The sequence below is a fragment of the Pristis pectinata genome, chromosome 2 (assembly GCF_009764475.1).
Source record: "Pristis pectinata isolate sPriPec2 chromosome 2, sPriPec2.1.pri, whole genome shotgun sequence".
In the NCBI taxonomy this organism is placed as follows: Eukaryota; Metazoa; Chordata; class Chondrichthyes; order Rhinopristiformes; family Pristidae; genus Pristis; species Pristis pectinata.
Genome location: NC_067406.1, coordinates 123069282 through 123095194, shown reverse-complemented (window position 1 = coordinate 123095194; position 25913 = coordinate 123069282). Strand labels below are relative to the sequence as shown.

Here is a 25913-nt window from a genome sequence, read left to right as displayed (position 1 = left end):
TTGCACCCTCCATTTGTATGAGAAATTCAATCATACTGTGATCACTTTCCAAGGGGATGCCCAACTACAAGATCATTAATTCTACCTGTCTCATTGCACAGGACCAGATCTAAGATAGCATTTTCCCTTGTAGGTTCAGTAACAGGCTGTTCAAGAAAGCTAGCACAGATGCATTCTATGAAGAACTCCTCAAGACTGTCCCGACCAACTTGATTCACCCAATCTATGTGCAAGTTAAAGTCCCCCATGACAACTGTCGTTCCATTCTTACATGCATCAGATATTTCTTAGTTTATTGCCTGTGCCACTGTAATGTTAAATCTCTACCCAGATGGATTCAACGTTCTGCTCCTTAGATCTTATATTGTCTCTCACTATCGCCCCATTCTCATCCTTAATTAAGAGCACTACCCCACCTCCCTTACCATCCTGCCTATCCTTTTGTATTACCTGAAGCCCCTGGATATTTAATTCCCAATCATTTCTACCCTGCAACCACATTTCTGTAATGGCCACTAAATCCTACCCCACTATACTGTTCACTGACCTTGTTTCGAATACTACGGGCATTCAGATAAAGTGCCCTTACACTCATCGTCCTTTCAAAATCTAGTAATCTTTGTGTCCTTTGCGTTTTGACTTTTCTGTACTCCACTCTTACTTTGCTCTTTTCTAACTTTTGCTTTGGTCTCTGCATTGCTTCCCTGTCTTTCTGCATGGATTCCCATCTCCCTGTTTAAACCCTTCCCAACAGCACTAGCAAACAATCCTCCTAGGACATTGATCCCAGTCCTGCCCAGGTGTAGACCGCCCAGTTTGTACTGGTCCCACCTCCCCCAGAACCAGTTCTTTCTTCATTGATAGAAGCTTTCATCTATTTTGAATCTAATTTACAAATGGGTCAATTTCAAAACAAAATAGCAAATTTGTTTTATCAATCAGACTGGATATCAAAATCTTATTCCCCACCTTCCCCCCCCCCCCCCAAAACTTTTATACATCATCCCTAGGTTATGACAGGGTCCCATTCCTGTGAACTGTTCATAACCCAAATAGTTGGCAAGTCTGAAATGCTGTCATGAACAGAGTTACCTGGCAGCAGAATTTGCCTGCAGCAGCCGGCAAATCCATACTGTCGGACTCCCAAATGGTCGCCTGTATGTATGGGCTCTACATATGTCAAGTGTGGATAAGCCGGGGAGGACCTGCATCTTCTAGAGTTCTATTTTTCCTATATTCAGAAATCCAGGATTCACCAATTGAGTGTGATAAGGGAGATTCATATAACAACATGCTATGTTCCACAATTCTTCAGAGGTAGAAATTTATGTAGAACAGACACTTGAAGTCATCAGGCTGAAATCTTGGTCTTATTTGCATGGAGCAGCCAATGTAACTCAGCTAGTTGGGGCCACAGAAAATTCAGCCATCCCTGACAGAGCTGGCATACAGATAAAAGCTGGGGAGCTACAGAGTGTGATGAGTGAACCAAGGCCAGCAGGCTGCAGTACTGTTGTGAAGGACAGGAGGAGAGCTTCTACTCCTCCAGAAACTAAAGTGTTAAAAAAAACCTTTAAACTTTTGAGAGCGGACACCAGCAGAACTTGGAAGTGCCCCTATCTAGGCCAAAGCATGTATTGACTGGGATGAGGTGGAGATGGTGTTGGGGGTGCGGCAGGGCATTCATGGCCGTAGTTGATAGCCAATTTCACTCAATATATAGTTAGGACATCCGCTTTCAAATGCAAGCACAGAATACGTGTATGGGGCTGTGAAGATAAAAAGGTCCAGTTTGGCAAAATACTGCACATTTTGGTGAGCCTTTGGTACACTCACTGTGGGAAAGCTTTTTAATTTTTTATATAACAGGCCCAAGCTAAAACCCAACACAATCTATAGATTATGCAGTTAACTAAAACAAATAAAGAGCAATTTTTAATATTTTACTAATGTACAACATAATTTAATTGCCTTCTCTCCTTGAGATAAATTAACAAATGTATGTAGTGCATTAACAACCTTCCCTTCCCACTTCCAGTAAAAATCAATTGTAGCTGAGACAACTACTTACGTGGCATAAATACAATTGGGAGTAAAGGAGTGATTTGCTTTGTGCCCCAATGACGCACAGTACTGTTTTGTACTGTTATAAGGCTCAGGAACGTCAATCACAGTATCATCATCTAGTGATATGGTATTGCCATTCAGTGACCAATCTCTAGAATCCACCTGTTAAGAAAACACATTTAGGTGAATTTACCTTATACAAATAAACCTGCTTGTATTCCTTTTAAGCAGGATTCTTGTACCTTCACTAGAAGGTCTGCAAACCTGCCTCTTACCTCCTCATGTGTTATTCGTATTCCATTATAGAAAGCCATGACTGTGTCAGGTTCTGCTGGTATTTTTGCAAACAAACCTTCCCCAGCATTCGGGATAAGAGATTCAGCAACATACACCCTAATTCAGGAAAATTAAGAAAAATTTACACATGCTCTTTTTCAAAAATATTACATAATCTCTTCAACATTCAAATTATAATTACAATGGTTAGCAATTATTTGATCACAAACAGCCTACTTTTAAAAAGGAAAAGGAAATAAGAGGACTGGAACTCAAAAGCACTTGCCTAGAATTCATTCTTAAACTACTGTGCTAAAGGTGCAATATTATAGCTTTAAGTTTCTAATATCTGGTACCATTTAAAGTTCCCACCATGTAACCACTTGGTTACACAGATCCACATCTTGAAGTTATAACAACATCAGGCAAAACCAAGTTTCAAAAAGATAGCTGGTAAAGTTGGTAGAAGTAACTAGTTTTGTGGATGAATTTCAGCTTATTCTATGCACATACTATGTTGATGAAAAGAAAATCCACCGCTCCAAAATTCAAATTTACAATGAACAGTGAATATTTTCTACACATTATTCACAATACAGGCTGTCCCTGGGTTACAAATGCCTGATCTACAGACACCTGTACATACGAAAAAGCTTCCATAATATTATTAAATTCAAAAGTCTGACATACATACGTATGCTTATTCCTATGAAGGGAAGAACTAGCTTCCTCTCTCTCTCTCCCCACTTTTAGTAACTGTTCTTTTCCTATCAGTATTGTGTTTTTGATGCCATACATTAAAATATCATGGAGGTATGGTTACCATATCAAGTGATTTTTTGTGTATTTTCTGACTTAAGGACAAAATTGACTTAAGGACAAAATTGACTTAAGGACAAAATTGACTTAAGGACAAAATTGACTTAAGGACATCTGTAAAAACAGAATCCATTTGTTATCCAGGGATGATCTGTACCCTCTTCCCAAAGAGATTGTTGCAGACAATTATTCATAGACTGGGTTCTCATACCTATAAAATTCCTTTTCATATCTTGAACCCATCTTATGTGCACAGATATTTATATATTTTTAAACTGAATAAGCTAATTGCAGCACTGATCTGGGAATCAGCTAGTTAATATTTTTGGCTTCACACTGCCAGGTCATTGAGCTTTACTCCAGCATAGAGGGGAACATGGGTCAGCAGATTCTTCAGCAGATCCTGTCTGTTTTTCCTTCCCCTTAATTGAATGGAAGGAAAATAAATTCTGTAAAGGGCAAGTAGTCCTGTTATTGCATTCTGTTTATATAAAGGCATCGATCTACCTCAATCACTTCACAAGGCAAGAAAGAGCTCCCAGAGACTTACCAAATAAAATCATTAATGTCCCTTTTCAGAATCTAACTAGAAATTTGTAAATTAAATTTAATCTACATTTTGTCAATTATCGACAAGGCAGTTTTGTCCAATGATACTGATAAGACAAATTGGTTTATATACAAGCATATTTAAAACATTGACTTAACTGAGTGTTATCTATTAAAAAGTAGCAAACCAGTGTTAATCTAACAGTAGTGGGTATAACTCAAGATTATTAACTGAAATATGAAGGTTGGAATTGTGTGATTACACAGTGTTTGTCGTTAAACTTCAGAGTCAGGAATTTCAATATATTTAATAAAAACTGAGTTAATTGTAGCTGAACAACTAACTCAGTTCCACTAAGTGGAGCTGAACAGATAGTTAAAAGAATCCAGTACTTACAGAACAGGAATGGACACCAGAGGAATAATGCCACACAGAATGTTGCAGGAAAAAAAAATTGAAGACACCTCCCTTCCCCTCTTCCCAGGAGGAAACTTGGAGCAAAGGAATGACCCCCCGCCCCCCAAAAATTAATGGAAAACAAAAGACTGACCCAAAAGATAGAAAGAGGTATAATCCCAAAAATAATACATTCAGAAACAAAAACAAATGAATTCTGAAATTCTGTAAACATACACAAGTCATATTTTGTATATGAAGATTAAAGGAGGACTAGTTAAATATATCAGACTTGGAATGCTTTTTTTTGTCAGATGTTGTTGAACATTCAGTGTATTTACAATATTTGTGGGTAGATTTGTTTCTCCTGGTCTCCATTAAATGCAACATCGTTCCCTAGATGACAAATTAATGTTTTCCTCAAGAATAAATAATTTTATTTAGAAAGATAAAAGTAAAAAGAAATTTGAATAACCTCTCATTTTCATAAGGGTCAGGCAGGAGACATTTGGTGGATATGCAAAAAGGAGTGGACTTGTCCAAGCTGTAAACTGGGCCTGTGTAAAAAAAAATATTAAATTTGACAGTTGATCAGCTTTGATGGCAACATGTCTTATATTTTCCATACATGTCAACAATCGATATTTAATTTTTTTTAAAAAATGCCCATGAAAGCTATTTCATTGTTGATGTAATCTTATTCTCAGCTACTTAATCTCAAATACTCTCATTGTCTACTTTCCACCCAACAACCTCCACATTCTTGTTTCAGGCAGAACACCACTTCCCATCTCCTAACTTGCACCAGGTCCCATCCATCCATCATCCATGTGCTTGCTGAACTAAACTGGCACCCAAAATCTCAATTGTGAAATTCTCATTCTTGCAAATCCCTTCAATGGCTTTGCTTTTCTTCATCCCTGAACCCAGCACCACAGCCCTCAAGTCAGTGAAGTCTTGCCACTTAAACATCCACAATTTTAAAACACTCCACAATTTGAAACCATCCTTTCATGTGCCTAGGTCAAGTTGGGATTCCCTCCTTGCCTTCCTGAAGATACTCATTAAAATCTACTGTTTGGCCACCTATCTTTATTGGGGCATTTATTTAGAATGACAAAATGTACATTGATATCAAAATTACTCATTTAGAAGACTCAATTCATTATGCTTCCTACACCAAAGTATGTGGCAAACTATACAGAAAAGATTAATCTGCACAAGGAATCACTCATTGTCCTCAAGGTGTTGAAATTGAGAACCATCTGCACAGCAAATAAATTCTAAAGACAATCACTTCTAATTTTTGTCCACTGTATAGACATAATTTTTGTTTTTAATTTTCTCTTCAAGTTAAACATAGAAGTATTGTTTGCAAATATAATTCTGTTCATCATTCATTCAAGACATTCTAAACAATTGAAATACAAGAATTTAAAACTGTTCAGAAATGTACAAATCACAATGATTCTACACACCAACACAGCTCATGAAAAATCCTAAAATCTTTCCACAATTCTGATTGAGACCAACCAGATAATGCATCACCGTTGGCCTTCTTCTGAATGTTGTCACAGTACAGAATGACACAATTCAACTCATACATAAGGTGTAAGCAGCAAGGATCAGATAGGACTCATGAGGAATATAGAGTAGCAAGGAAGGAACTTAAGAAGGGGCTGAGGAGAGCAAGATGGGGACACGAAAAGGCTTTGGCAAGTAGGGTTAAGGAGCATCCCAAGGCTTTTTTCATGTACGTGAGGAGCAGAAGGATGCCACGAGTAAAGGTAGGACTGATTAGAGACAAAGGTGGGAAGATGTGCTTGGAAGCTGTGGAAGTGGGTGAGGTTCTCAATGAATACTTCTCTTCAGTATTCACCAAAGAGAGTGGCCTTGATGATGCTGAGGACAGTGTTGGAAAGGATAATGTTCTGAAGCATGTAGATATCAAGAGAGAGAATGTGTTGGAGCTGTTAGAAAATATTAGGACAGATAAGTCCCTGGGGCCTGATGAAATATTCCCCAGGCTGCTCCACGAGGCAAGGGAGGAGATTGCTGAACCATTGGCTAGGATCTTTGAGTCCTTGTTGTCCATGGGAATGGTACCAGAGAATCCATGAGCATTTAGAGAATTATGGACTGATTAGGGACAGCCAGCATGGATTTGTGAAGGGAAGATCATGTCTCACAAGTCTGATAGGGTCCTTTGAGGAAGTGACCAGGAAGATTGATGAGGGTAGTGCAGCAGATGTGGTCTACATGGATTTTAGCAAGGCGTTTGACAAGGTTCCACATGGTAGGCTTCTTCAGAAGGTCAGAGGGCATGGAATCCAGGGAGGCTTGGCCGTGTGGATTCAGAATTGGCTTGCCTGTAGAAAGCAGAGGGTTGTGGTGGAGGGAGTGCATTCAGATTGGAGGGCTGTGACTAGTGGTGTCCCACAAGGATCAGTTCTGGGACCTCTACTTTGCATGTTATTTATTAATGACTTGGACGAGGGGGTAGAAGGATGGGTTAGCAAGTTTGCAGACGACACAAAGGTTGGTGGTGTTGTGGATAGTGTGGAGGACTGTCGAAGCTTGCAGAGGGATATTGATAGGATGCAGAGCTGGGCTGAGAGTTGGCAGATGGAGTTCAATCCAGAGAAGTGTGAGGTGGTACACTTTGGAAGGACAAACTCCAAGGCGGAATACAAGGTTAATGGCAGGATTCTGGGTAGTGTGGAGGAACAGAGGGATCTGGGGGTTCCTATACACAGATCACTGAAAGTTGCCTCACAGGTGGATAGGGTAGTTAAGAAAGCTTATGGGATGTTAGCTTTCGTAAGTCGTGGGATCGCATTTAAGAGCTGCGAGGTAATGATGCAGCTCTACAAAACTCTGGTTAGACCACACTTGGAGTACTGTGTCCAGTTCTGGTCACCTCATTATAGGAAGGATGTGGAAGCGTTGAAAAGGGTGCAGTGGAGATTTACCAGGATGCTGCCTGGATTGGAGAGTATGGATTATGAGGAGAGACTAAGGGAGCTAGGGCTTTACTCTTTGGAGAGGAGGAGGATGAGAGGAGACATGATAGAGGTATACAAAATATTAAGAGGAATAGATAGAGTAGACAGACAGCGCCTCTTTCCCAGGGCACCAATGCTCAATACAAGAGGGCATGGCTTTAAAGTAATGGGTGGGAAGTTCAAGGGAGATATCAGAAGGTGGTTTTTCCACCCAGAGAGTGGTTGGTGTGTGGAATGCGCTGCCTGGGGTAGTGGTGGAGGCAGATACATTGGTCAAGTTCAAGAGGTTGTTAGATAAGCATATGGAGGAATTTAAAATAGGGGGACATGTGGGAGGAAGGGGTTAGATAGTCCATAGAACCATACAGCACAAAACAGGCCCTTCGGCCCACCATCTTGTGCCGTCTTAGGCGTGGTTTAAAGGTTGGCACAACATGGTGGGCCAAAGGGCCTGTATTGCGCTGTATTGTTCTATGTCGGTTCTTTGAACTGTTCCCCCCATCTATTTTCCTGTGTATCATTTTCCACCTGCATGCATACTTCCAGTTCCTTTTTGAAAGCTCTTGTTGAATCTGCCTCCTTTGTCCTTACAGCCAGTAGTTTCCAGATCATTGCTTAAACATTATTCTGGTTCACATTACTTCTGGTTCTTTTGCTAATCAATCACACTAAAGGCACCTCCTGAGTCTGCTTCCAATAGAAGATGTTTTTTCTAATTCACTATCAAAACAGGGCATGGTTTTGACCATTTTTATCAAATAGCCTCTGGAAATCAACATTAGTTTCTTCTGATCATCATACTTTGTACTCCATAGGTCTTTTCCAAACTGTGGAATTTAACACAATATTCCAACCAAAGCCTAACAAACTTCCTTGCCTTTATGCTTTGAGTTGTAAAACCAAGAATCCCATGTGCTTTTTCTCAACATATTCTGCTATCTTCAACAATTTGCATTCATACACAATAGAAACCATGCCGTACCCTGTCGAGGCCCTCCTACAATTGGAACAGCTCAGTCCAATGCTTCTGACACAACCATGCCAGCTTTTCCAGTTGAATTTCTTTAACCTCCCACTGGCAACCAAGTTAACTAAGCTGATCACTTTATGCTGCTGTAGTAATTATTTCATTACTAGTCCCATTAGAATAAAATGATGGTTTTAAGAAATGTGCCTCCTGTTTTCAATGCTAGTTGGCATGCAAGCAATTGGATTTAAAATTTCTAAAATTTAAACTACCAAATGGTTTATTTGGAAGCTGCTTTTTCCATGCTCAGTTTTGGGAGGTTTATCTACTACAAATGATAAATCTTGACATCAGGAAGAATATGAATATCCCTCCTGTCCCTGCCAATTAAAGTTCCTTACACATCACAATGCGTAGGAATAAGAAATCATACAATTGGATTAGTTGGTCTATTTTAATGATATGGCCGTGGATCAAACAATAAACATTGGCTGGTTCTTTACAGTGACTACGTGGCACAATTTTCAATGAATTCACTGTGGAGGGCAATTGTGCTGAGTTTCTCAATTCCTGCCTTCCAATATGAGCAGTTGAAGAGCCATAACCAAGAAGACCATGGACCAAACTAGGAAGTGGGATTAACCAAGAGTCCATTTTTGACCAACATCAACAGGATAGGCCAAATGGCCTCCTCCTGTGCCATGCAAATTCCAGGATGTTACAATAATACAAAACCATATATTAACAAATTCCCTTCCAAATGGTGAAGAGCACGGGAAGACTGTGGTAATTTAAACAGAAGAAATAGGCTGGTTATTCTTAATGATATTAAGTTTGTTTTCAAAAAAAAATAAGCTTACAATTCCATTACACACAGTGACCACAGCACTTCCTCCTCCCTTAACGCATTACAACCCTTTGGCTAGGAAGTCAGCTTAATCCCTTGTAAAAGGATTCCCACTTCTGATCTCCAATATTACAGACACCACTCTGTTTCAACTTTTTATAAAAAACTCTCACACCCAGACAACCTCTTCAGCTCACAGGTTAAACTGGGTAACTCCTGGGCTGATGAACTGGAGCAACAGGAATTCAGCCCATTATCAAAGGATAAGGGCCAAGTGCGAAGCAATAGTGGCAAGTTCATTGGGGGCTGCAGTTGCAAACAAGTGACTCAGTGTAAAAGATTGCTCGACATCAGATGGAAACATTGGGAGCCTGGCAGTCCATCAGCAGCCCTCTTTAGGACCACATTTCTCATACCACAGTAGTAAATAAGGAGGTCCTTACAGATGTCCTAAACAATACTGCTTCAACTCATTCATCCCACTTAAGAGTTAAAGTCATAATAAACAAACCACATAAATATAGCAGCTTGGAACTTGAGAAGACTAGGACACAATCAATAAGTAAACCTGAGGGAAGAAGTGTGTGAGTAAGACAGTAATCATGGAAAAAGCAGCCCTTGTGTCAATTTGTCATCTTGTGGTTTGGGTGGGAAAATACTGCTCATGAAAACCTATCAACTGTATTAATTGGAGGAAGAAAATCAAAGGCTATTGTCATTGACATCATGGGACAAACCATCATTATCATCATTTTCCTTCTCTCCTTAATCATCATCATTAGGCTTGGAATTAGCACATCTTCCCCTTTCTTCCCTCAATGCTTACCAGCATGTGTGCTTAGAAGAAATGCATAATGGGAGTGGAAAAAAAAACAATCTACCTTGTTGTGACCTTGAACCTTATTGCACTGCACTTCCTCTGTAGCTGTGACACTTTGTACTGTTATTGTTCTACCTGTACTACCTCAATGCACTCTGTACTGATTCAATGTAACTGCACTGTGTAATGCATCGATCTGTACGATCGGTATGCAAGACAAGTTTTCCGTTGTACCTCGGTAGAAGTGACAATAATAAACCAATGCCAACAATACATCTCCACGTCTACTAAAATTGTTTTAGATTTTAATGTCACATTTGGACCTTAATGCCTTTTCATAAACACTTGGAATTTCCCAAAAATGTGATGTTTATTGGAAGCATATATGGCATTATTAGATTACATGATGGGAAAGAAAAAGCAATCAGAATTCAATAAGTCTTACCATCTGGTACCAGTTCAAACTGAGGCTTCCCTTCAGTTACACATTTCAGAGTTGCCAGATGTCCTTCAATAATCTCCCCATCAACAAATTTTCCAAGCAATGCCATCCTGCCTTCCGGATAAACGTAAGCTATTTTATCACCAGTCATCTCACCGTCTTCGTTCACCTCGCCTACAAGGCAGCCTCCATCCTGTCAAACAAGATAACAGGTCATAGGTATGACAGCACTTTGTACTTTTGCCCAAGCAGAGATATTCAGGCTGGTAATATCGGAGTTCCTTATGCATTTCCATGTCATTTCACTGAAATGTCACCAAAGCTTGTTGTCTATACTTAACTGCCTCATTTCTGGAAAAGTTATGGAAGCACCCTATGAAGTCCTTAGCCAGTGTGAGAAACCATTTGAAGGAACCATTTGTGACCATGGAACCTAGACTGCAGACCAACTTTTATATAAAAAAGTTAGCTTTGCCAAGTTTTCTCCCATTTTTGCCGGAAGACACCAATTCCTGTTGGGTCTACTAGTCATCCAGAACTCTGCCCAAATTACTCAACATGTAAACACAAACAGTGAGCACTGATCAGCTATTTTACCATTGGGGATATCCAAGGTATTCACCAGGTATATTCAAACACTTCAGTTAGTGTAATATTACAGGAATTAAAAGTGAGAATTAGAGTTAATTTTTCTTTCTACTTTAGAGTATTGAGACCCAAAAAAACTAATCTGCTCCTTTGGCAATTCAACAAGATCAATTAGGGGATTTAAAGCATACTGGCCATTCAACTGAAACTTACCGAAAAATACATCCAGCAAACACCCCATCGAACATTGTCCCTGTACTGACCCCTGAAGGTCATCTGTCCCTCCGAGTTGTATTCCTGAGCAATGCCATTCAATTCTCCATCAATGTAGGTACCATGAAGGCTGCTCCCATCCTCATAGGTGTATACAGCTTGTCCTTGCAAAGCATCATCAACGCAGTTTCCTTCCAATGTGCTAAATAATAAAAAGAATGCATAATGAAACACATTTTCCCTCCTAAGAGACCGGTTTTGACTACAAGAACAGTTGATGGATTTATATCAAATATTCATCTGGGTTATGAATAATCGTTATTGGCTGTAGACATGGACATTTTTGAAATGACTGATTTCTCTTCCCCAAGGGCTACCACTTATGCTTTTCAGAGTTAGTTGCAACTAATTATACACAAAATTGGTTCCGAACCAGAAATCGGTAAGTGGTAATGAGGTCATGAGGTCAAAATCTCAAAATCCATTATTAGGAAGTGAAATAGAGAAAGGACAAATTTCAGTTTCTGGTGACAGCTGTGGGGCAGGGGGCAGTACTCTTGCCTCTATATCACAACATTATGGGTTCAAGTCCTGCTCCAGGCAGGAGACAGAAAAAAAATAGGGTGACATTCCAGTACAGTGCTAAAGGAACTGTTGCTGGTACCAATTTCAGATGGGATAATAAACCCACGCTCTATCTATAGTTTTAGATGGATGTAAAAGTTCCCCTGGCACACTTTTAAAGAAAGACAATGGAGTCACAAAGAATATCATGGCACTTTGTCCATAGGATTTTCCACCATAAACATCCTCAGTCACTCTGGATCCTCTTAACTGATACACTTTCTATCATAGCAATCTTATCTCAGCAGAAAAAAGTTTTTTATATATATATTTTTTAAAACCCCACAATAAATAAAGAGTATTTACTGCATAGAAGCAATCTATTCCATTCTACAGTTCTTCACCAGTTCTAAAATGATTTGGGGAAATCTATCACAAGTAGCTTTTATAAATTCCAAGGATGACACCTGCTATCATGCTTCTGCTGATGAATGCAAAACACAACATGAATGAATTTTTAAACCCATGAAAGAATCAACCCTAATCTGTCCTGAAATAATTAATCTCAACCACAATCAGTAGCCTTCAAAAGCCACATTATAGAGCAGATGGAGACAAAATGGTCAGGGTTCCTTCCCCTGTTACCGCCTGCTGACCCATCAGAAGTAGCCATTGAATGCGGAAAGGAAAGCTGTCAACTGTGACAACTTCCATGGTCAAATAGAAAAATTCCCATGACATTGCTTCAGAAAGCATGCTTAACCATTGTTTGGAAATCCTGATGGTTCAGCATCCAGCTCACTTAGTGCTGTTTCCAGTCATCCCTTTAAACTTTCTGTGGCCCAGTTTCCCACGCTCCCTTCAAATACACTAGGACCCTGTTACCCCTGTTCCTTTTATTCATGTCAGGGCCCCGTTTCATGTTTTCCCTTAAACTCACCAGGGCTCAGTTTCACATTATACACATCGGGGCCCCATTTCCCTTTAAGTCACTGGGTTCACTGGAAAATTTATTATACTCCACATAACATCTAAAAGTGTGTATTCAAAGTGTGTTGCTGGATTAATAAGAGTAACATCCAACAGTCCAGAAAAATCTGCTTGTGCAGCACCAAAGTCCTGAGGAGGCCAGGTTAGTTTCTGTAATAACTAACTTTTAGTGCACCTTTTCACAAGGGCATTGAGGGGAGGGGAAGAAAGGAGCAGACATCGACATTAGTAGTACATTGTACCAGGATGTTATTGCAATGTGAGCAAACCCCTAATTGTGTTTGTGTTCACACCCTAAAAAGGTGCAAGCAGTAGGCCACTCCCACTGATGGCTAAAGTCATCCCAGACTGTCATTAAATCAGAATACAACAGCAATGGTGGCACCGTCCGCGATTAAGGTTGTGTGATTGACTGGTGCTTGGTGCTAAACTCCCAACACCAGGATGGCTCTTAATCTGGAAAGATGGCCTCAAGCTCTGCTGCCTGCCCATTGAAATCCATCTGAACTACCTGGAATCAATTTGCACAGAGCAAGAACTGAGGAACAAGATTAGGTCATCAAACACCCTGTTATTCAACTGTACCACAGGCAATCCATACTTTAATTCTATCTTCTTGCCTTGATTCCATAATGTTTAATATCTTTAACAAGATATTACTCATCTCCAATGATATGGCTTCCAAAGTCTTTAGGGCTCAACTATTCCAAATTTCAACCAACCTTTGTGACACCACCCTTGAATGGCCTGGTTTTAATATTATGATCACATTATCTTGTTTTGGGCTCTTTTTGCCACTTTCACCCACCCACCCGCACCTGCACCCCCCCCCCCCCCACCAAACATACCCCTCCACCACCACCACTGGAAAAGCTCTTTAGCTCCCCAGCCAACTTTCTTCAAAAATCAGACCTCCCACAATCTTTTAGAATCAAAGGATTGCAAATCTAGTCTGTGCAAATTAGCAAATCTAGTCTGTGCAAATTAATCCCTTTGGCTTGTGCTCTCACACAGGACAACGTGGGAACAGTTTCTGCACAAGCAGCAGAGACAGAGCTATAGGGAAATTATTTGGAAGAAGTTCATCCGTCTACAAAGTAGAGGGAAGGAAGATGAGAACAACAACAGTAATCTGCACTGAAAAGTTCCATCAGTTTATGTTTCTCTCATCTCCACCCAAAGATCACAGTCTAGGTGTTGGAAGATCCATCAGCAAAAGAAAACTAGAAACAGTAACAAGACTGGAGACTGAGGAACCATGAATTCTGAGGCATTTATCACGGCAGAAAGATGCCAACAATTTAACCGCAACAAGATAACTTGTATTTATAAAGTACCTTTGATGTACTGATCCCAGGGTACTACACTTCACAGCAGTGTATTCAAATAAAATATGACACTAAATCATATAAAGGAAATATTAGAGTAGATGAACAAAAAGCTTGGTCAAGGGAAGTGAGACAAAGACAGGGAGGTTTAGGGACAGGATTCCAGAGCTGAATACCTTGGCAATTGATAGCACGAGCCCCAATAAAGGAATAATTAAATTTGGGGAAGGTTAAGAGACAAAAGTTAGAGGAGCTCACATGAGGGTTTTAATGCCAGAAGAAATAACAGAGGGATGACTAAATGGAGAGGTTTGAAAATAAGGATGTAAATTTAAAGTTAAAAGAATATGAAGAGTTACTTAATTGGGATTCAGTGTAGCTCAGCAGCACAGGGGTGATAGGTGGGTAGGACTTATTTCAAGTTAAAATACAAGCAGCATTTTGGATGACCTTAGTGTCTAGAAGGTTAAACAAGGGAATGCCTTGGAAGTGTCAAGTGTGAGAAGTAACAGAGGAATGGATGTAGGTTTCAGTATAAATAAACTGAGACAGGGTAGAGTCAAGCTCATTAATGGAGGTAAAAATACATGCTTTTAATGATAGCATGTATATGAAATCCAAAAAATCTGAGTGATATCAGTCCTGTAAATAGTCCATCCGTTTCAGAGAGGGCCAGAATTTGTGAAGACAACCCAAGCTTTGGTCTTCCTGGTGTTTGAGGAGGAAACTTCTGCCCCATCAGTACTGGAATCCAGAAAGCATTCCGACTGTTGAAGGGTAAAAATCAGGTGTCAGTGAGACAAAACTAAGTGGAAAGAGAAACAGTGTTTTCAGATGACATTACCAATGGGCAGCACGTGGATGAGATAGAAGGGTGCCATGAATAACACTGGGGGAAACCAGAGCGAGGAGGGTGAGCAGTCCACATAAAGCAGGTAACCAATAAATAGGTAAGATTCTGATACAAAAGATATTATTTTGCTTTTGCACCTATTTTAAGTATATAAATTGCAAATAATTTAACATGAAGAGTACATTGAGGAGCCCAAGAGATTGGTTCAAGATATAATTCTACTTTTGGGATTTTATCCACCTGTTGATTAAACTGGCAAGATATACAAAAGAAACTCTATAACCTAGTCACCCAAAAGTACTAAATTTCATATCACCTTATTACTTCCCAATACTAGCCACAAATTTTTTATTCAATCTCTTGTGCAGTAAACACTTTCTGAAGCATTACAGTCAGCCATTGTTCTTCGGGGAAAAAAATTATTTGGATCACTGTAGATACCAATTTTGGTCACCAGCTGGAAAAAGGCGACTGAGGGTTAGAGGACAGAAATTGTTTTACTATCTTTTAATGGTATTAAAACCATATGGCAGATCAACTGAAACCTGTTTGTGAAAGTTGCATAAAGGCCAAGATTACAAGATTCACTGAACTGCATTGTTGGGTTCCCCTGTGCAATGCCATACTATGTTAGTTTCAGCGTGGCATTCTCTATTCTCAAGTCCTCACATCTGCTAGGATTTGGACTCTTACGTACAATGCTTGCTTCTTGGAAGAGCCTGGTTTCAGCTCATGCATGCTGAAAGCAAAATAGATGAAGCGTTCTCTACCTTGAGTAAGGAGTTTAGATGACCTGTAGGTCACTCATAAAGGGATGTGCCACAATACATGCAACATTTTTCCAGCTATGGGGAATATTGCTGCTGAATGAATGGATGTTGCAACGATGGAAGAGAGTGCTTTGAGGAACGCACTGCTGAAGAGCAGTGCGCACAGGTGTGTGGACTATTGACACCTTCCAAGGCTACAGTCAGAAATGCAGTCTATGAATTGCAAAAATGAAGAGCAAACTGAAAGATGTGGCAGAGATCAGCAGTAGCAGCCTAGATGATCGACAGGATAAAAAGGAGAGTAACACAAGCATGCCAAGCACATGTAACTACATTGAAGATCACAGGATGTTACAGGTCTCAACAAAGAGTAAGAATGCATTTTGAGTGTTGGCCCTTTCATTAGCATGGTCCCAGGGATAAAGGGAGTCATTTAACGTTGCAGCTCTATAGAACCCTGGTTAGAACGCACTTGGAGTATTGTGTTCAGTTCTGGTCGCCTCATTATAGGAAGGATGTGGAAGCTTTAGAGAGGGTGCAGAGGAGATTTACCAGGATGCTGCCTGGATTGGACAGCATGTCTTACGAGGACAGGTTGAGTGAGCTAGGGCTTTTCTCTTTGGAGAGGAGGATGAGAGATGACTTGATAGAGGTGTACAAGATAAGAGGCATAGATCAAGTGGACAGTCAGAGATTTTTTCCCCAGGGTGACAATGGCTAACACGAGGGGGCATAATTTTAAGGTGATTGGAGGAAGATACAAGGGGGATGTCAGTGGTAAGTTTTTTTTAAACACAGAGTGATGGGTGCGTGGAACGCAATGCCAGCAGAGGTTGTGGAGGCAGATACATTAGGGACATTCAAGAGACTCTTAGATAGCCACATGAATGATAGAGAAATGGGTGGCTATGTGGGAGGGAAAGGTTAGGTAGATCTTAGAGCAGGATAAAATGTCAGCACAACATGGTGGGCCAAAGGGCCTATACCATAGAACAATACAGAACAATACAGGCCCTTCAGCCCACCATGTTGTGCTGACATTTTATCCTGCTCTAAGATCTATCTAACCCCTTCCTCCTACATATCCCTCTATCTTAAATTCCTCCATATGCTTATCTAACAATCTCTTGAACTTGACCAATGTATCAGCCTCCACCACCACCCCTGGCAGCACGTTCCACGCACCAACCACTCTCTGGGTGAAAAACCTCCCTCTGACGTCTCCCTTGAACTTCCCACCCATTACCTTAAAGCCATGCCCTCTTGTATTTAGCATTGGTGCCCTGGGAAAGAGGCACTGTCTGTCTACTCTATCTATTCCTCTTAATATTTTGTATACCTCTATCATGTCTCCTCTCATCCTCCTCCTCTCCAATGAGTAAAGCCCTTGCTCCTTTAGTCTCTCCTCATAATCCATATTCTAATCCAGGCAGCATCCTAGTAAATCTCCTCTGCACCCTTTCCAACGCCTCCACATCCTTCCTATAATGAGGCGACCAGAACTGGACACAGTACTCCAAGTGTGGTCTAACCATTGTTTTGTAAAGCTGCGTCATTACTTCACGGCTCTTAAACTCGATCCCACGACTTATAAAAGCTAACATCCCATAAGCTTTCTTAACTACCCTATCCACCTGTGTGGCAACTTTCAGTTGTCTGTGGATATGAACCCCCAGATCCCTCTGCTCCTCTACACTGCCCAGAATCCTGCCAATTACCTGGTATTCTACCTTGGAGTTTGTCCTTCCAAAGTATACCACCTCACACTTCTCCAGATTGAACTCCATCTGCCACTTCTCAGCCCAGCTCTGCATCCTATCAATATCCCTCTGTAAGCTTCGACAGCCCTCCACACTATCCACACCACCACCAATCTTTGTGTCATCTGCAAACTTGCTAACCCACCCTTCCACCCCCTCATCTGAGTCATTAATATCACAAAAGGTAGAGGTCCCAGAAATGATCCCTATGGGACACCACTAGTCACAGCCCTCCAATCTGAATGCACTCCCTCCACCACAACCCTCTGCTTTCTACAGGCAAGCCAATTCTGAATCCAAATGGCCAAGCCTCCCTGGATCCCTTGGCCTCTGACCTTCTGAAGAAGCCTACCATGTGGAACCTTGTCAAACGCCTTACTAAAATCCATGTAGACCACATCTACTGCACTACCCTCATCAATCTTCCTGGTCACCTCCTCAAAGAACCCTATCAGGCGAGTGAGGCAAGATCTTCCCTTCACAAATCCATGCTGGCTGTTCCTAATCAGTCCATGATTCTCTAAATGATTGTAGATCTTATCTCTTAGAATCCTTTCTAGCAGCTTACCCACCACAGACGTAAGGCTCACTGGTCTGTAATTCCCTGGACTATCCCTACTACCTTTTTTGAATAAGGGGACAACATTCGCCGCCCTCCAATCCTCCGGTACCATCCCCATGGACAACGAGGACTCAAAGATCCTAGCCAACGGTTCAGCAATCTCCTCCCTCGCCTCCCGAAGCAGCCTGGGGAATATTCCGTCAGGCCCCAGGGACTTATCTGTCCTGATATTTTCTAACAGCTCCAACATATCCTCTCTCTTGATATATACTGAGCTGTTATGTTCTAAAACCTGGATGTTCCATGAGTATAAAACCTGTCATTTTCAGATCAACAAGGTATAAAATCTCCAAGGAATCATATTTTTCACACTGCACTACTGTTTACATAATTTGGGGAAGTTTTATATTACAAAAGTGCTGGGGCAAATTAAATTGCTGCTGAAACTTCCGAGTCAATTTTTTCACTATGCTCTTGTACCCAGGAACCTATATCGGTTCAGTCTTGGATAAGCTAATTTTCAAACTGCTCAGGACCTTTTGTTTTAAGAATTTCTAGGCCTACATCTCCAGCTTTTAAAAACCCAAAGTGGATTTCAGAAAATACGCACCAGGAGCAAACAAAATAAAGCAGTTAATATACTGCACCACTTACTTCTGTAAATTGGGTATGAACAGGGGAAGGGATGACAATTTCTTTTCAGTTATGGGTCTATGTCACAAACAGTCCACACTGGGTAAGGATGGCAGATTTCCTTCTCAAGTACTGTCAGTGAGCAGATGTGCTTTTTAAACAGAGCACTACAGTAGTTTTGTGGTCACCAGAGGGTGCAGAGGAGATTTACAAGGATGCTGCCTGGAATGCGGAGCATGCCTTATGAAAGCAGGTTGAGGGAACTCGGCCTTTTCTCCTTGGAGAGACGGAGGATGAGGGGGGACCTGATAGAGGTGTATAAGATGATGAGAAGTATTAATAGGGTAGATAGTCAGAGGCTTTTCCCCAGGGCTGAATTGGTGGCCACAAGAGGACACAGGTTTAAGGTGCTGGGGAGTAGATATAGAGATGTCAGGGGTAAGTTTTTTTACTCAGAGAGTGGTGAGTGCGTGGAATGGGCTGCTGGAAATGGTGGTGGAGGCGGATACGATAGGGTCTTTCAAGAGACTTTTAGATAGGTACATGGAGCTGAGTAAAATAGAGGGCTATGGGTAAGCCTAGTAATTTCTAGGGTAGGGACATGTTCGGCACAGCTTTGTGGGCCAAAGGGCCTGAATTGTGCTGTAGTTTTTCTATGTTCTATTACTGATACTAGCATTTCCCACCACTGCTCCCTTCCCCCACCAGAATTGTTTAAATTCTTGAATTTAAATTCCTCAGCACTACGGTGGGATTTGAATTCATGTCTCCATATCAATAGTACATCAGTCACCCTAACTATACCCCTTTGTATGGTGTATTGCACTGCATATTTGGCAAAGTGGACCTCTTCCAATATAGTACAAATTCTAAAGTGTGAAATGCTGCTGTCGATTTCATATTTACTTTGCAGACCAGAACAATGTTATGGTTATTTGTGCAAAGGCACTAATGATTGGATCCGCAGAAGTGAGGATAAACAACAATTATTTTGTTCACTATTGCAGGGGAGCAAATACCAGTTACTCTGCAAGAGATCTTGCCCCAAGAATCTGACTGGATAAAAGTAAGAAAAATTTACAAACACACTGTCCTGAAAGTGATAATGAAGAGCAACATTAGATGAAAATGAAAATAAAAATTATTGGATTGATCTCAAAATGTTTGAGTAGAGACCAGTTTAAGTATTTGACCTTCACGATTATGTAATTCTCTTGGAAACAAACAAGCACTGCAGAGCTCCTAGTTTCACTGTTCCAAACACTAAATGGCACAGTACTGTTTATTTATATAGTGCCAGCAGGGTATAAATATCACATTTGACAGATCTGAACCTAAAAGTAGCTACAACTGGAGATTATCTACAAAAAGTTGTAAATATGAAACAACAGTTTTGTTTAATTATTCTTCTCCCCTTTTCATCCAAGGCAAGGATTCCAGGCTACTACCAAGACCTCAAAACAGGCAGTCTTCTTTCTTATAAGCTAAGATGGCTCTCTGGATATCCAAAAGATCAGCACTAGTTTGCATGTACTCTGCCTTGTCACAACATTCTGACTTCTGCTTGACTGCCTTCCTCCAGTCTCACCCAGGCAGTTTAGATGGCTGGCTTGCTGCTCAACCAAGTGAGGCATCCAATCTCATACTTACATAGATCCTTTTAAGACCTCTGAACATGTGATCCCAGCCGTTCAAGGGCTTTATGCCACTAATCAAGCAATCCTATTCCAATTCATATGAAGCTCTTTCTTGAAATCTGCTCTTAGTGCAAAACATTCAATACCTTCAATTGCCAACGTTCCTACAATCCAGGTGAGTGGGTTGGTGCAAAGGAGTAGCACTCCCTCAGAGTGGCCAGAACTCTTGAATGTCAACTCAATATTCTTCTGCCAGATTCCCATGTTCCCTTAGCTTGTAATTTGGAGTTACACACTCTCCATTCCATTTATACTCCTGGCACACCTCCCAATGTGGATTTTAGAAAAGTTTCCAAAGTGGCAAACAAAATAATGCAGTCAATTAACAGTACTGTACACTTCTAAATATCTTGTGCACCAACTACTTTAAAAAACAATCCCTGCCATTGCTCAGTTGGAAGCATTCCCATCAATTTCAGTTGACTCAAATTCTACTCCAGAGACTTGAACATAAATTCCAATACTCCAAGTGAATGCTCAAGTGTTGAAGGTGCCACTTTCAGAACTAGTGATAAACTGAAGCCCTGTCTGCCCTCTGTGGTGGGTGGGAAAGTTTCCACGGCACTGTTGCTGTCTAGATTGAATATTCATCCTACAACATCACCACGCACAGCTAATTGTGTCTTCAATTAACTGCTGTGGGTGGAAGTTTGCAGTGTTTTCCACAAGTCACTGCCCTTCAGAATGAAATCATTGGCTGTGAAGCACTTTGGAATGTCCCAAGCTGATGAATGGCATGATAGAAATGAGAGATCTTTGTATGTTTTATACTTCCTTAATTTATCACTCTATGCCTTTTCTAATCTGCTGCACATGAACACGAACATTTTACCTGTAGAGTCAATGAACTTTTTTCTCATCTCAGCCTCCCTCAGACATTCTATTTCTGATTCAGAATTTCAGCAGCTGAATCATACCATAAAGGAAACACCACTTTATTTTAGTTTGAAGGCAAGTATTCCCTGTCCATATTACATCTGCCATGATTTATAAACTAAATAATACTGAGATATCAAAAGAATTCTTTGAGTTTTCACTTCTACTATTTATATGGCCTGAGAATAGCATTTTTTTTAAATTAAATAGCACCATCCAGACAATCAGCAAGATTGATAAAAACTAATGATTGTCGACTTAGTAGCTCAGAAGGTCAGCTACTCCCTTCATTTGTCTCTCAGCTCGTAAACCATTACTAATAGAAGCATATGGATAAAATTAAAATTATCCCATTTGGAATAAAGGTGACTTTGAGAGTAATGGCACTAAAGATCTGTGACCCCAGTTACCAGGCATGCTCACCAATACACGTTTCTTTGGCAAGTCAGGAGCATGATATCACACAGCTTCAGCCCCCAGTTTCAACTGTTCCAAATGGAACACCTTGAGATAATTTTGGCTTGGACCGATCTGTAGGAAACCGATAGGATGATTGCCCATTTGCACACCACTTGATTTTATTTTCTATTGATTGCACCACCTTTTTGCTTATCAAATGAGTCGGTTTAATTAATGCCTGTTGATCTGATTATTATTACTTCTGCCACTACTCCCCCACAAACCGGGGGAGTAGTGTAGAACTTCCTTTCCTCAGCTTGTTTCCTTCTCTTCCGCTTCCCTCGAAGGTGAATTATCTGCTCTCAAAAATCAATAGCTTTTTCATACAAATGAAACACAATTATGAAGAAACTCTCTCTCTATCCATTTACTTTATCCATCCTCAGCAAAACTCTCAATCCCATGTGCATGATCCTTCCCTTTTATCTCATCTGGTTTAAAAATTGGAATCTCTTTCACGGGTGTCAACAATATCATTAAATTATCAATATAAATAAGTCAGGTAGTTGACTCTCCTCATCAGCTGGTATTTTTTGAATGATGACTCAGTTGAAAACTTTGGAAGATTTTGGAACACAAATGATGCCACAGTGCTATAATTTCTCTCTCAAATAAATGTCAACAAAATGTTCTGAAATTTTTACACAAAAAGGTTACTTTCGATTTTGTGTAGGACTACATGAACACCAAGTCCCTGGCAACTCATTGCCACTGTTAAACTTGCAAAGCTGCCCACCCAGACTGCCAAGTTCAGCAACTCTATTTCAAAAGAGCAGAAACTTCAGGTAATTTAAATGATGTAGTGAATTATATTGTTTTCCAGTGCTTTTAAGAGTTTTAATATTTTTTGGAACTTAAAAATGTTAATATGTTTAATTCTTAATAGTTTATGAATGTGATCAGAGATATTTACAAAATTTCAAACTACTTGACAAATTCGACACCAAGTTCCGCCAGGGATGTTGTGCCACTTACAACTTGAACATCCTGCGCTGTGCAGGGCTTTGTTGATCAGTTCAGAGCTGGTTTCAGGAATCAAGTTGTTGCTGCTACAATCAAGACAGAACAGGTTTATTTGCTAAACAAGCAGAAAGCATGGGCAACTTCTCAAACTTAAGAAATTCTGGACCAAGATAAATTTTTCCTTAAGGTTTGAAATCTGTCCACTTTCCCCAGAATTACTTAAAAAGTGCTGGAAGCAAAAGAAAAAGACCCCATCAGTGCAATTGGTTGAATGCACTGATGCACTTTGAAATTAAATACAACTACACATGCTTGGACTGCACAGCCAAATTCCATTTGCAAGTACAGCTCTCAGCAAAGGTCCAAGCCCAAACATTTCAGAAATGCTAGGAATTTTAAATCAATATATTAAAATTTCAAGGGATAAGTGTGATAATGTTATTATGACATCTGTATTTCTATGAATATTTTAAGAATTCCTGTTTAATTCCTCAACTTGGGATTTAAAATATCAATTTATAGTGAAATATTTCAGATGGAAAAACTTGACAAAGTAGTGGGAATAATTTGTGGCAATGCAGAGACCAGATAACTGAGTGATTGGTTTACATCAGAAACCTACTCTAAATGGTGACATGGAATTCATATACAGAAAAAGTTGACAAAAAGTGTAGTGAAAACAGGGAGTCTAAGAGGTGGATATTAAAATATATGATTTGATTATATTACCATTTACTCAGTTTCTGTATCTTTGACCCAAATTTATTCAATATAACTTAAATATTGCTTTGGTAACTTATTTTTTTTTTCAAAATTTTAAAGACTTACCTTCCCCTAAACATCAGAGTTTAATCATGCCTTCCTTTTAAGTTATGAAGGGATATTATGTTTACAAGAAAACAAGTATAAAATTTTGCTTCATTATACTGGCTGTGGGCCCATAAAAAGACTTGTATCCCCAATGGAGACTTCACAATACAAAACAAAGTCAGCAAGGCAACTGTGGAAAAAATTCATATTTTTTTTTAACAGATTAACTCTATGAAAATGAACCAGGGAAAACAGATCATCCTCAACAGTAAAAGAATATATAATCCAACTATCATGAATCGACATCATGATGAGCCGAACATGTGTTGCAATATACATGTACACACACACATGTACATATAAAAATAACATTATTTTTCAGTATTTTTAATCTAGGCATTGTTCCCAAGGAAGAATTGAGGGGTATGATAAGCAAATACCTACAACCAAACTAAATTGGAATAAAATATCCAGCATAGATCCAACTGAACCGTGAGCCACCTGCAATGATAGTCCATTAATCATCAAGTCTGTTGGCACCAAATCTAATGGCAATGGTTGAAAAAGCATGGAACATCTTTTTCCCATTTATACAGTTCACACCATTGTAAACATTCCCAGTAATAAGATGACAAAGAACTTCCTCACTCAGGTTAAAAACAAAATCTCTCTAATGGAGTAAACATAAATAAACAAAAGTTTAAAATTGATGGTCTAGTGTTTTACCTGCCATCAAAAAAATAGAACTTCCCGGGACCATTCTTCTCACCATGTATAAAATGCCCTTCAAATCTGTCACTAGAGGAATAGGTAACTTTACAGAACCCATGTGGCTGGTTATCTTCATCCAGGGGACCTACAATAGGAACATTTTAAACTTACTGAACCTCTGCAAAAGTAGTATTCATCGTTTTAAATCCATCATTGCATTCATTATTTGACCAAATAATTGTTACTGACTAAACATCAAGAAGCATATTCACTTTATCAGAAAGAAGGCATTTGCTCAAGAACAACGACTGATTTCTCATCCGTGACAGCCCGGGTTGGAGGAGGAGGGAGGAGATTTTTCTGATTGGATTGTTTATCACGAGTGAAAACAACAGCTGAGCTTTCAATGTTACGGCGGTGGAGAATTTATTTTCCCTTTGTTGCGAGTCCCACAGTAACATCTCAATTGGGAAACGCTTGTATCTTCATATAATCAATTCCTCTGTACATCAATGCAAGCAATGGAATGTCAAATGGGTAATATTGACAATCACCTCCCTTCTCTCAAAAGGTCATCTAATAAAACATTACGATCGAAAGATTACATCATTGTAAATGTAATAGAAAGTTTCCCTGCTCTCGCTTAGCTCGACAGTGAATGAGCAACAAATTGTAACACATTCCCTACCATAACACGAGGGCTTTCATGTTGCACCGAATATTGGCTGCATCACAATAATCCAGGTTACATAACTATTAAAATAGTCCTATTTTTTCTTAATTAAGACAATTACACTTCAAAAATAAAATATATATTGTTTCTCGCAAATTCAGGATAGTTTCTGATCCAGATTTTTTTAAATGTTCTTTTAGCTATTTTTAAAAGCACATTTTTCGAGTGTTGTTATGATGGGCACCAAGTTACAGTAGTTACAGAATCCATCGTCGTACCTTTCATCAATGTAAATAAACTCGGAGATTAAACGATTAAACAAACTTTTCAAAATTAGATTGAAAAGTAAAAATAATTAACTGCGCGTGCATGTGATTTCTTATTTTCGTCAGGCTAAAACAATTTGCAATTTTTTCAAAAAACAATGCACAAAATAAAACATTTTATTCCTTTTTTTTGTTTTAAACGCGCAATTTTGCGGCTCTGCACCGCACTGCCCCTCCCTTTTGCCCGGGTTGTTTCAGCATACTCGGTCGCTGGGCCGCTGCCTTCCCCCCCTCCACACCCCACACAGAGTGGCCACATTGGCACTGCAAGCAACAATGCACGGACGCTCACCTTCCACCGTCTCCTCCACATTGTCGTCGTCACTGTCCATTGCACTGAGTGCAGCTGCCGGTTGCTTGGAGAACACCTCAGCCACTAAGGCTGCTCTCCGTGTGCAAGCTTGGCTTCTAACTCTGCCCCGCGATTCTGCGAGTTCTCGGTGGCGCTGCTGCCGAAACAGAAATCAGCCGCTGACATCATCCCCCTGCTGCTGCTCCTTTGATTGACAGCCGCAGCCTCTTTCTTTCCTCTGACATCATCCCCAGCTCCTTCTTTGATTGACAGCTGCAGCCACCCCACCCCCTCCTCTCGGAATACTGTGCAATAAAGCAAAACAAGAATCATCACCAACCCATTTACTCAAGCTGGTGAATCGGGGTAACAGTTATATATACACACAATCTAAAAAAGGAGACTGGGGAAGTGTCCTCATCTTCTTGCCCTTCCCCTAGTATCACACCCTGGTACAATGTTTTTGACTATATTGTACTCCCCTTGCACTATGTTTTAAAATTGCTCCCTACCAATTCCATCACTTCAATTCTGTCTCCTGCCACTGGGCCTGCTGCCCTTCACTAAACTGCAGATTATTCGCACACGCTGTTCAACAATCTGGAACATAGCAGTGCCCAAAGATGCTTGTTTTTGGTATAAAAATACTTTATTTC

The 25913-nt window shown here is 40.1% G+C and overlaps 1 protein-coding gene across 2 annotated transcripts in view; it reads right to left on the bottom strand.

The window, feature by feature from the left end:
- setd7 (SET domain containing 7, histone lysine methyltransferase) overlaps positions 1-25494 on the bottom strand; it is a 31205-nt gene extending 5711 nt beyond the window's left edge. The window contains exons 1-7 of one of the 2 annotated variants that reach the window (XM_052039594.1): positions 25258-25494; positions 23982-24111; positions 10991-11192; positions 10193-10382; positions 4584-4665; positions 2343-2460; positions 2072-2229 (exon numbers count right to left, since the gene is read on the bottom strand). In XM_052039594.1, the coding sequence (XP_051895554.1) occupies positions 2072-2229; positions 2343-2460; positions 4584-4665; positions 10193-10382; positions 10991-11192; positions 23982-24111; positions 25258-25297 (920 nt within the window). In that variant the 5' untranslated portion in view covers positions 25298-25494. The remainder of the gene's footprint in view (positions 1-2071; positions 2230-2342; positions 2461-4583; positions 4666-10192; positions 10383-10990; positions 11193-23981; positions 24112-25257) is intronic. The other variant, XM_052039601.1, reaches the window with a different exon arrangement.
- Between the last annotated feature and the right edge of the window lie 419 nt (positions 25495-25913).